This window comes from Argiope bruennichi, chromosome 4 (genome assembly GCF_947563725.1).
Source record: "Argiope bruennichi chromosome 4, qqArgBrue1.1, whole genome shotgun sequence".
NCBI lineage: Eukaryota > Metazoa > Arthropoda > Arachnida > Araneae > Araneidae > Argiope > Argiope bruennichi.
The window spans coordinates 92,710,259-92,724,327 of NC_079154.1; the positions used below are offsets into that span (position 1 = coordinate 92,710,259).

The 14,069-nt window shown below is 26.0% G+C and overlaps 1 protein-coding gene across 1 annotated transcript in view; it reads right to left on the reverse strand.

The window, feature by feature from the left end:
- LOC129966902 (uncharacterized) overlaps positions 1–13,794 on the reverse strand; it is a 55,710-nt gene extending 41,916 nt beyond the window's left edge. Inside the window, exon 1 of the mRNA XM_056081513.1 lies at positions 13,630–13,794. Coding sequence (XP_055937488.1) covers positions 13,630–13,697 — 68 coding nt within the window. The 5' untranslated portion in view covers positions 13,698–13,794. The remainder of the gene's footprint in view (positions 1–13,629) is intronic.
- Between the last annotated feature and the right edge of the window lie 275 nt (positions 13,795–14,069).

A 14,069-nucleotide genomic window follows, 5' to 3' on the forward strand; every position in this document is an offset into this window, starting at 1 on the left:
TTGAAGAATGTATTTGAATTTAAAATATTATTAAGATGAAAATTTTTTAATTTGTATATTCCCGCTTAAAGCGATTAGAAGTAATATTTTTAAGGCTTGTATCGATTTGCTTTTAAAAGTATTTCATGAATATATTTTTGCCTATAATTTGGGCATATAATCCTATAATTTGCCTATAATCGTGGGGGATAAAAAAATTGCATTATTTAATCTTGTTTTCTTAAAGATGAAAATGAAATATTATATTCACATATTGTTCAGCTACTTATTTATCAATCAAAATATAATTTTGATTTACTTTATACTTTCAAATAATGCTTATTTTTTTTATTTATCTGACAAATACAATACTCTTATTTCTCTGATCTCCAAATGAATTACAGAGAGTTTATACGAAATCTGTTAGTTAAGAGGATTATATATCAAAATCAATTAGAGGATTATATATCAAAATCAATTAGAGGATTATATATCAAAATCAATTAGAGGGTTATATATCAAAATCAATTAGAGATTATATATCAAAATCAATTAGAGGATTATATATCAAAATCAATTAGAGGATTATAAATCAAAATCAATTTCAAGTCAATTTACTCAATAAGCCATGAAAATTTTCTACGCAAAATCGTTTTCGACTGTAGAATAAGTAAAATTAGATTTTCTGAATTTAATCCCGACGGAATGATTAAACTTTAACTAAATAAAATAGTTAATTTTATTTATGAAATTTAAAATTAAGTATAGGAAATATCAACCAACTTTTTTCTCAATCTGCTTTCCTTTGCATAAATCCTTATTACTTTACCTACAGAAGCAATTAAATTTTCAGAGTGGTTTCATCCAAACTTGTGCGACTTTCACCAACTTTTAAAATTTTCGCCATAAATACGCCATCTGAGATAGTTGAAGAAACAAATTACTTTTGAGTCATATTCAATTTCTATTTTCTAGAATTGAAATTGAAATTTTTTGATTGCTATATTCGGAAAGATATTCTTTGCGAATAGTTATAGTTCGGAAACCGTGTTGTAATAAGCTTCTATTAGATATTGCATTCTAATGGAGGTTTATATATCATATTTCCTTAAATTTAATTATACATTTTTCTTTGAAACTTTTAATGTCTGTTAAAATTTTTTGCTGTGTGAAATGTTGAATTTTAAACTAAATAATATTCGCATTTCTTGGAATTTTACAATTTTTTCTCTTAAAGGAAATTGTGTTCGCATAATTTGGAACTAACAAACTGTTAAATTAATTTTATTATTTCAATTCTCTCTATATTGAATGAAAAACACTTTGCAATCATTTAAAAATTAGAGTTTATTATTTTGCTATGAAATAAAAAAATAATTTTGAAATTATTTCAGTTATTAAGAGTGATACTACAAGGACTTGTAATGATGAAATTTGGCTTATAGTTTTATCAACATGACAATAGATTTATGTCAAATGTTCAACCACAATAGCGAAAGATTAGTTTGTCAATCTGTCAATTCGTGCACGCATATATGAACTGAAAAACTCGACAAGGTAGAAAGATGTATTTTAGTATATTATTTTAACGTTTAAGTTGCAGATATTTGTAGTATTTTGTAACCCATACACTCTTGAGTATATTGAGTAAATAAAATTTGAAGTGCAATTAGATGAATAAATTAAATTTACATATGGTCTTATCTTTAAAATAGCTAATAAGAATCAAATTCTAAACCAAATAAATTGATAGGAAAAAAAGTTATTTGAAAATAATCGATTGATTCACTATATGGCAGAGCTAACCATGAGCATAATATAAAGGAGATATGTATGAGAAAAACGAGGGGAGAATACTAAAGCTGAATTCTATAATATGCATTGTAACGATATTTGCAGCATCTGAATAAACTACAAAAAAGAATTTTAAACCTATAATAAAATACAATTTATAGTTGCGTTTGACAAACATTTCTGATTGATTGAAATGGATATCTATAATGCACGAATAAATCCATTATTCATGTCAATAAACAAGGTTTGTTTTCACTTTCTACAAAACTGCCTGTTGTTAAAACAGATTGCTTCCTTTATTCAATCTTCTCCTTTCAAAGAAATGAATTTGTTTTGATATAAATAAATATATTATAGCGGATTCAATGCTTTTGTTATGACAACTGCTGATAAATCATTGCAACTCCTACGCAACATTTCGAAGACCTTCCGTTTCTTTTCTCCTTAAATATAAGAAAAAATAGATGAGTAAACTTTAAATTCTATTTTAAAGAATTTTGATAGTGCATCAACATGAGACGAATCGCATTTAAGGATGATTCGAGAAAACATTTCAAAAAAATTAAACTAAAATGAGGAAATATTTTTTAATTATCGTATATAGAGGATGACCACTATATTTGTTGCCCAGTAGTTAGTAGACTTTGATAATACTGAATCTATATGTTATTTTGTATCAGTACAAAAAGTATCAGGCATTTTAAATTGATGCAAACTATCGGTATCAGATATCAATTTGAAATTTTGGATTCAAATTGAGTTGAAATTCGATTTCAAATACTTGATTTCATTCTGTTTTCAATTAAATTATATTGCATCAATCTAATACAAATTATCAAGTTAATATATTCTGATTCGCCGACCTGCCTCGGGAACGCCATGTACATGTATGGCGTTTTTTAAATATATGTTTTTCCTCCCTAGTCCTAATTGTCCTTTATCCCAAATCATGATGCACATATCACTGAAGAATCCCCGCAAATTTAAATCAACAAAGAATTCCATTTCTTCTATCCAACCACCTGTCAACGCCATGGCCGCTGCAATGTCGTCAGCATATCTTTTCGGATGAAGCGACATAAAAATTAGGAATAATCTTTCAATCAATATAAGTCACAGGTCTCGATAAGGTTTGGGTGGTAGTATCTGTACTATATGTTTGATACCTTGTATGACGCAAGATATTAGATATCATACTGACTGATCAAAGTTATTAAACTGCTGTTTCTATCAATATGATGCAAGGTATCAGAGTGATACTTGTATCAAGAGATACACGATATCATGCAAGTAACATATACCAGTATCAAGATACACGATATCATAGTGGTACTTGTATCAAAAGATACACAATATCCTGCAAGTACCATATGCCTGTATCATGATACACGATGTCAGAGTGATGCTTGTATCAAGAGATACATAAAAGTAACACATATTAGTATCACGATACATGGTATTAAAATGATATTTGTGTCAACATAATATAAAGCATCAGGGTAAAATTTGTATCAATATAAAACAAAGTATTTAATCATTAGAGTATCACTATTCCTCGGCGACCATTCTGTCTCGGCAGTACTATAAACATGTGTTATATTTTCTAATTACATATATTATTTTTTATCATTACGTGGGATCAAAGATTTCAAACATTTTTTTACAATGTTTTCAAGATATAACGTAGATAAAATTTTTGATGAATGAATGACATTAAAGAATTTTTTTATTCGAAGAAAATAAGTAATTCAAACAGCAGAAAATCTTTTAGTAAATTAATTGAAAAAATAAAAACTAAGTGTCAAATATGAATAAACTTTTCAGAATTTAATGATTTTAAAAACATACTTAAAATTATTTATACTTTAAAAACTAACTGATTCTTGTGAATATTTTTTACATTTGCTGCATAAGAAATTTGGATAATAAGGAAAAATAATGCATACAACGGGTATCTGGGAATCACCTTTGAATGTTTTTTTTTTTAATTGATAAAAGAGTTTTTCAAATCACGTAGGGGGAGCACTGGATATGTTTTCTCTTCAAAACAATGGTCTGATCAGTACTTTCATTAGAGTAGTGGAGAAAAGTTCGATATTCATAACAAAAAGTAATTTTGCTGTTTACATATTCAGACACTACTTCATGAAAGTATTAAATGAGTATAATTTTATAATTAACATAAAAACAACTAGATTTTTTCAAAATAATAGGCTATACTCGCTTAATTTCTATTTAATTTTAATTATTTTGTGGTACAATAGAATTCTGAAGAAGTACCCACTTGTCCTGCCCTCCAATAGAAAAAAAATTACAATGCCAATGGTTATCAGAGCTTGGAATATTCGAATACAGATGCCCCCTGTAAGAAAATGCTATCCATTTCATGAAAAAGAGAGAATATGACGTGAGATATTTTCGATGAAAATTTTGTAAAATATCATCTCCAAAATTTCTAAAGAGATGCGCATAACATTAATTGTGATGCATTTTAGCCACACTTTGTCAAATCAAATATGTGAGATATAGAGGCTGTAACTCTGTTCTTAGATATTAATGATTACATCTACGTAAAGTCGATTTGTTTTGAGACATAAAGATCAATTAGTATAAAACTCCTGCAACCAGATAACGAACAAACTCAGGTAAAATAATAAAAAAGTCCTACCTAATAGTTAGTAACTTAAATCTTTGGCACGATTCCAACTGCAAATAATTGTTAATAGTTTCATATTAGATGGAATATATAAATAATAATAATTGTATCTGTTTTGTTTTAAATATAATAATATTAAAACGAAACGAAAAAAAATCAAGAATTGAATAAATGACAATATATGTATGTCAGATTATCTTTCATACAAATACTTAATTTTCCAGTTCATTTTATCACTCAAACTTTTATACCCCGTTTATCTGCTTTTATATATATTGTTTTAATTGTTACGAACTGGTAATATTACTTTCTTGCACTGTAAACCTTTTGGTAAGGTAGATAGTTTTACAGATGTAATGATAGCTGCTGAGTGGATGATGAATCAATGGCTACCTACCTTGGCGACAAACTTGGTGACTTTGGCGACAAAAATAAGGATCCAAAATATTCAAAAACCTTGAAAATAGCTGAAATTTCATAAGGACTCGAATTTGTTCTAGAACATTCAATATCTTGTCACGAAAGCTATAAAAAGCTGAGAGATAAAGCTTATGTCAACCAGTGGTGGTGAGAAAGTAGTTGAGCGAAATATCTCCAGCGAGAATTCTCTGAGCACTTCATGATATTGCGATTGTTTAATATAGATTTTCTGCTGGTGTGTTATTGATTTCTATATGTTCTGTTTTCTGCATGTCTTTTCTAAACTTGATTATCCGTGATTCTTATTTTCATATGGATTAAAGGGACTTTTATGTAGAACAAAGTGACCGTTATTGAGCCTGATGATCTTTTTACTGTACATCTCACGGATGGGAGTTTAGATTTTTCATAACTTTGGATATCTACCGATTTGTTTGGATATGTTTGTTATACATAGCATATCAAATTTGATAAAGCTGGTTTTCTGCATTTCTGAATAATCTCGTTCACAAAAAAGGTGGGAAAATAAATATAGTTTTCTCTTTGATCTTTTGTCTAAAATTTGACACATACTCATTAGATCCAAAGATTGTATTAGAAATTTCATGAATTTTGTACTTCTAGCTTTATTGTCCGTATGCATACAGACAAACAGATATGCCAACACACAAGCATAGTTCCAACTTGTGTTTTTTTATTGAACTTACTTAGATAAAAATGTGTAACTTAGAATTTTTATTTATAGTTTATATACAAAAATAACAAGTAACGACTATTTGAAACATGATTAAAAACAGGAGGACTACAGCAGATGACATTGATTCAAAGAATCCAGACGACTCAAAGGAAAAAAACATTTAATGATCGCAGGAGTATGCAGCTTGGATCAACATGAATCTAAATCAGTCCTGAAAATTCTTCCTTTTTGGGGATGCCGTAACAAATCTCTGTTCGTTTTAACGACGACAGTGAAAGGGAGTACAAAAGTTCTTCAACAAATTTTCAGTTTCTTTCGCATCGTTTACCGGAAAGAGGCGTGTGTATCATGGTCACGTTACAGAAATAAAATAAAAGTTAGAAACAAATCGCAGACTATTTGTTTTGCTGCCATGAAAGGTTATTTTAGAGTTTCAAAAGTTAAAAGGAGAAAATAAATTACGAAAATATCCAATCTTTTAAACTATATACTGTCATATTTTGTCTGTGTGGTACGTAAACAATTGTAAATATATTTATATCTGAATGTTTTCATTCATAAAAATCATTGATAGAATTATGCTTCTAATTTCGATTTCGTTCTTGTATGCCTTTATTTTTCCTAGTTTGGTAAAATTTATTATATTTATCGTAGTATAACATTATGCCACATTCGAATGCTTTTTTAAAACATAAAAAGAATTATGCATATTATTATTTTTGATTATCTTGTTGATTGTTTGACCAAACATACAGAAACTTACAGAAAGTGTGAAAATATAGAAAACACTATATTACAATTCGAAAAGAATAACTTAAATATTAGAGCAAAGTTGCGTATTTCATTAAATAGTTTTTAACTGCACATGTGCGAAATGCAACATATTTTTCCTTTCATAATTCCGAACTCAGATGAATAAAGCAACTTATATAAAACTTCACGTAGAATACCATTAAGAGTCTGAAAGATTTCAGCATTGTATCCAGTAGTATTTAATTTTCCCAGTAATTATAAGAATTTTTCTGCAAACTGATATTTTTGTAAATTTAGTCTTCGAATCGTTATACAGAATTATATAACTGATATTTTGTTATCATATTACGCGTGGAGAAATATGCTAAATATAACTGCATATCTATAAATTAAGCGCATGGTTTAAAGTGCATTAAATTAGGTATCATAAAAGTAATAAATTTTTATTGCATTATTTTTGTTATTTACATAAATCTTAGAATTTTAATGTAACGTAATGCAATAAGCATCATATAATTTAGAACAACTAAACAGTTATATATTTTGCCTAATATGCAGATATGTCAATTACTAAAATGAAACGACGTCATATTTTTCTGAAAAGAAGGCTTTTACATGGTGAGGCTAATTTGCCATTCTTGTTGCATGCCATTCTTGCAAAAGAAAACTATAAAAATGTAATTTCTGTGGAACGTTTTAATCTGGCTTTGTTGGACTGCAAGCCGGGCAGCAGCCTAGCAGTGTAATTTTTCAAAATGAACGTTGATAAGCCAGCTCTACACATATCAAGTGTAAACAATTAATTGATGCCCTCATAGAGAAGAAATAATCAGTGTAGCAAAAGAACCTAACAATTTTGCATTGGTAATTGTAAAACATATAGATATCTAGATTTTTATAATTATATAGATCTTATAATGTTATGTTACAATTTTAATATTTGAAAAAAGGAAGAAGATAGCGCAATAAAATTTAATGATATTTATGATACCTAATTTACTGAAATTTTGAATAATGTACATAAAATATGCATATTATAAATATAAAGCAAAAGTTTGAGCTTTTTAATTTTTGTATACAATTCGATATATCTATTCAAAGATTCAAAATTTCCAAAAATTCAGCTTTTGGAGAGATTATTTTAAATTAGTTTCTCTAACAAAGTATTTGAAATTTCATTTGTTTGCAGTTCCGATATAGTTTAAATCTTAACGATACTCAACGAGAATTTTAAACAAATTGTCCTATTTATTAAAATTGAAATTCATATTTAACTTCGAAATTGTAGAAAAAGTATAAAACATATTTCTGGTGTGCACTTAAAAATTATTTAATACAAATATTCATATTTTCTTGAAAATCTAAAGCATTTATGATATTACAACAGCATACTGTGAATGATATTATTTTGTCTGACTTAATTAAAAGCTCTTCAAGTTTTAAGTAAAATATAACATACAAAAAAATTTTGAATTTTTTACAAAGAAATAAACGGTTATGCTTTACTTTTATGTTAAACTTTTCTGTACGTAAACAAGTTCTAATTTTACAAAAATAAATGCAAGTTTTGATCACATAAAATAAGATCATTGACGATAGATTCAAATCATTATCATATTTTTAGTAAATGAAGTAAACACATATCATTTTTAACATTAAAATTTTCTAGTTGGTAATCTGAAAGACCAAGTAACCGAATCTATACGTAAAATGTGAGTTCAATCGTATTCCTCATATAGTAGAATTTCAAGAACAATTCGGCAACCTTTCTGAAAAAATTCAAAAATAAATAAATTCTAAGGTACCTAAACAATTTTGATCATATAATGTTATTTCTTGCCTGCAATTTATTTAATTACATTTATGCTACAAAATTACTCTTTCAGTTTAAAATTACTTTTAAACAAAGCTGAACAATATTTTTCATCATTTAATAATTATTTTTACATTGTTTTCCATTAAATATACTACCTTCCATTTTAATCTCAATAATATACATGGTATCACTTCTTATTCAAATAATTTCAAATTTAAATTAATTTTGATACATTTTTAAAAAATAGTGGTTATTAAAGTAAACTAACTCTATTTCGAAAATACAGTTTCCAGGAATATCTAATGATTGATATAAGTACATGGCAAAATATCTCGTACTAAAATGCTTCCACTGAAATGTTATTCTATTACACCCCCAATATTTCTCGGAAAGATTTATTAATTTTTTCCCCTAAGAATCCTGCATTAAAAGAAATAATGAAATTTGATACTAGTGTTTGTGAATAATTTACCTTAAATGTAAAATTTTAACATTGAATAAAAGTGTTCAAAATAATTATTATAAGCGTCAGTATTTTGGCAAGAAAGAGACTGCGGAATCTGATATGAATCGAGATTTAAAAAAAAATGATTTTTTAGCATGAAGTGAAAAAAAAAATTACCTTTTAATTAAAATCAGAAACAATTTCAAATTAGAATAATATTTCATTACTAATACTTCACTATGAATTTATTTTTATATGAAACTGACTGGAACTGCTTATTTTTTCACTCAAAACGATATTTTTTGAAAATTAATTAAAATAAAAATAAAATTTTTTAATCAATAATTAATAAATTTGTTTTTGTTTTTTCTGAAAACAGAACATGAACAGGCAGAAAACTGAACGCCTGGTATTGTGAATTTGAATTAAAACTTGTGAAATTTTATATATCAAATTATAAAAAAAGTATAGATACGAATGGTTTTGAAAGTGACCTGTTGCAGAATTTGTAAAGATGTTGAATTTAGTGAAACTAGCAACCTACTATTCGAATTTTTTATATATATCTAAATATTTTAAATTAAATACATAAAATAAATGTATATATATATATATATATATATATCTATATATATATATATATATATATATATATATATGTGTGTGTGTGTGTGTGTGTGTGTGTGTGTAATTAAAAGTGAATGCGTTTTTCCTTGAAACTTTATACATTTGAAATAAATTCCATTAATTACCTAAGAAATGCAAAAAGGAAAAAAAATATTTAATTTAATTTTGAATATATTTTTCATATATAAGAACTTCCAATGCAGACCAGTTAGGCATTGCAATTTTTATTGAACTAAAGCATACCTTTTATCCTTTAGTCGTATTACTTTATTGTAACGTAACTGATTTTATATTGTACAAAATATTATCCGTAAATATCTCCTAATAATTAAACAGCTAAAGCTTATCCAGGATTTATATCATGTGATTTCACTAATTAATGATTATCCATTTGAATACAGAACCTCCTGATCAGGTGACGTAAGATCATAGGCAACAGGATGTTACCTCAATACACTTAGCATTTGATGGAACCTATATCTATCCAAAAATGTCTATTCATAAAATCTCAAAAGTCTAGAAATAGATATCTTTTTTGGAAACATTAATTAACCACCATTATCTGGCATTTTCTCATCAAAAAACATTTTACAATGAATTCTTAGTTTTAATTTTTAGAATTGACGTAAAACAAAATTTGATGGCAATTATTAAGCTTTACAATTTTCTTTAATTTGAAAACTAAATAAAAAATGATGTTAAAAAATTTCTTCAACGAATAAAACATAAAATCAATTTGATTAAACTACTGTAATTATTTAAGCCTACTGCTAAAATAATCTACTTGACGTTTCCATCACATAGAAATAAGTATTTTATTCAACATTTTTGGTTTTAATTTATATTGCTTTAACTGAAAAATACTTTTCTGAAATACGTCTCTTAAAAGATTTATTTGAAGATTTTTATATAGCAGACAGTTAAACGAAATACGTGGGAAATTGAAAAGATTTTCTCTACCTTTGTTAGACAACTTCTGCATTGTGACGTCAATTAAGTTGTAAATGACATTTATCGCTGCCTTCTTTTATGCGCCTAAGTTCAACTTTTGAAAAGAAAGATTTTAACATCAAGACTTTTTCCCTTTTCTGATGGTTAATCAGTGATTACTCATTTTAACTTCTTTTGAATCAGAATGGGCTTGAGAACAATTTCCGTATAAAAAAATGAAACAGCAGCTTTACTAACTAAGAACTTAAGAAGACAAAATTTAATTAATTTTTATTGATTGTGATAACCATGCTTAGAAATTTAAAATGATTAAAAAGTAGCAAACTAATATATTCACTAATAATAAAGAAAAAAGTGTGTGTTGGCATTCTACCCTACAAATCATAAGACCTACAATTATAAAACATAGAAAGTGGGTTTGTTTGTGTGGTTTATTGGCGCAAGAGCTATATTTGGCCATACTGTGCCATAGATAGTGGGAATGAGCACCTCAGAGCATTACTGTTTTTGAAATTTCAATTGGGAATCTACTTAAATAAAAATTAAGCCAAAAGGTGACATTATTACGGTTTAGTTGCCGTAAATATTATAACATAAATATTAAATCAATTTAAATTTCAAGAAATTATCTTTTTAATGATACAAAATTAAAAAAAGGAAGTTTCTTTTTATCTATTTTTAATTTTTTAAAAGAATATTTTAAGTTTATTCTACAACATTATATTTCATTCGTATTTCGAAAATATTTCCCGTTATTACTAGCATTATTTCATCCTGAATTTTTCTTCCGCTGTTGAAGAAGGTACAAAGAAAGGCTTACTTTTCCTTGTTGAGTAAGTTGCTGCTTAAAGATACTGACAAAATGTTTATTTTTTTTAAATTTCGTAGTATTTACAAGGGTGCTCAGTTTTGTCAAAACTTCAAAATTTTTCTTCTTTCTTATAATATAGTTGAATGTTACAATTTTGTTAATCCCTCTTATAGCCTACAATTTTTATCGTATTATACATCATTTTTTGTTGAATCAGAAAATTTTTTCTAATTAATCCTTTAAATTATTATGTAAAATATTAAACATATTCTGTAGAATTCGTAAAAATTAAATGCTGAATGATTCAATTTTCTGTCTTGTATTTTATATTTTTAAAGAAAATATTTTGTTTCAGTAAAAACATTGTATAGTACTTGTGATTTAATCACTCGCGTTTCAAATTAAAATTCAAACTTTAAGTGAGATAAAATTCAAACTTAAGAAATCAGAGAAGACATGTCACAAAATTCACAGAATGTAGTTAAGTTCGTCTTTTAAAACAATACGATATATACTTTAAAACATACTAATAAACAATATAATTTTTTTGTAATTAATCCTTTAAATTATTATGTAAAATATTAAACATTTTCTGTAGCATTCGGAAAAATTAAATGTTGAATGATTCAGTTTTCTGTCTTGTATTTTATATTTTTAAAGAAAATATTTTGTTTCAGTAAAGACATTGTATAGCACTTTTGATTTAATCACTCGCGTTTCAAATTAAAATTCAAACTTTAAGTGAGATGAAAGAAATCAGAGAAGACATGTCACAAAATTCACAGAATGTAGTTAGGCTCGTCTTTTAAAACAATACGATATATACTTTAAAACATACTAATAAACAACTTATTTTTTTGTAATTAATCCTTTAAATTATTATGTAAAATATTAAACATATTCTGGGACATTCGGGAAAATTAAATGCTGAATTTTTCAATTTTACGTCTTGTATTTTATATTTTAAAAGAAAATATTTCGTTTCATCAAAGGCATTGTATACTACTTGTGATTTAATCACTCCCGTTTCAAATTAAGATTCAAACTTTAAGTGAGATGAAAGAAATCAGAGAAGACATGTCACACAATTCACAGAATGTGATTAGGGTCATCTTTTTATAACAATACGATATATACTCTAAAACATACTAATAAACAACAAAATTCCATATGTTTGCTGCGAAATAATTCAGAGCAAGTTACATAAAACATTTAATAAAATTTTTTACCGGCAATTAATTTTTCCAAACCATATGGTTGCAGAATTCTACTAATTTTATAATAACTTTATAAAATATTGCTCCGTTGTAATTAGCAGTTCTGAACTATTTGTAGTATTGAGTCAGTAAGGTTTATAAAGGTTATGAAAAATATAATCATTTTAACTATATTTTTCATTAAATTAAAATTTATTTTGAGATAACAAATAAATTGTATAGTAAAATTAGTAAAAAAATGGAAATTCAGTCAGATATCAACAACGAAGAAGAAAAATGAATTGATAAAATTTTTTCTAAATAGATATGTTTTTTTTCTGTTATCTATTCATATATCTGCTAAAATCAATTTCAGTTATTCTGAAAATAATTAATTTAATAGCATTAAATTGCAGAAATTTTAACAAACTTTTATTTTAAGAAAATAAGAATGGATGGGCATTTTATGAATGATAATTTATTCTCCTATTATATAAAAATAAACGTGAACTTTATAAAAAGAAGTAACTGATTCTATTTTAAATCACCCGCACTTTATTAACTTTGAAGAAATGTAAATATGCCTTTTAGTAAAATTGAAATAATAATATAGATATTACATATTTTTTTTTATTAACTTTAATTGTTAAATAGTTATTTTCAAGCAAGTGTCAATCCAAGAACTATGTAACAGGAAACAAAAAATGATGAATTCATTGTTGAAAATATTATGTTTTAAAATAACTATATTTTTCATAAATATTTTATTATTGTGAATTAATTATTACGAAATTGTATGCCAATTAAACATATACACCATAGTGTGCAATTATTATGAAAATATATTTACATTTTTTATAAGTTCATTATTAATTAATTTATATGTTATTTATTAATTATGTTTGCCATTTATGATTTTATGAACACTGTGATTGTAATATGTATACAATATATAAAATCTGTGTTATGTTAGAACTCACCTACTAATTTATTATATTTTTATACACAAAAAAATGTTACTTATAATAAACAAAAACATTTATTTTACGTTTTAATATTTGTTACAGTTGTTGATAATTGTAGCTGAAAATTTAAATGCATTTAATAGCTACGTTAAAGAACTAAGTGAAAAATAAACATACTTATCAAGAAAGCATTATAAATACTGATTTACAAAGACAGTCTTCTGTTATATAATGTATCTGGAGAAAATGCAAATAGTAATAATGAATGTTAATGAGATATATGGCAAATAATAAATATTAAAAATAAATATGATAAACATATCATTAATTCATATTATTCATAGCATAATTTCTTTTTAAAAAAAGAGTTTTTTAAATGAAAAATTTACCAGTTCAATTAAAATAAAATTTGATAATTAATATATTTATAGCAAGAAAATATATTATGATAATACTTTAAATAATTCATAGCCAATTAATTTTTTTTCTCTTTAAAAAGAATATTTTCAAAATTCTTACCTGGGAAGATTAAAATCTGCTTCTGCTAAAACAACAAGGGTCAAAATCAGAAACACGTTAGTGTCCATATTAATTTTTAAAAACTCCCTTTCCACAAAAAAATAAATTTGAACTGCTTTCTTCAATTTCCAGCTGTCAGCTGCTGAACTCAGTTAGCTGTGGATCTTCCTGCCTTTAAACTAGAGCTCCTAAAATCCGTTCTCTCTCTCCACTAAAGGTTGGTGACGTCATTCCTGAAGGGGCAGAAACTGAAGCAACTTTCATAGCCACTGAGAGAGCTTCTTTTCAGTCACGTGATAGATAATTTGGCTGTGGTTTGTTCATGATTGGAGTTACGGACTTTATTATTTTTGTAATCAGACCGACCGACGCCGAGAATTATTATTTTTCACAATCTTTCGAGTTTTTTAAAAGAAAAAAAAATAGATAATCCTTGACAA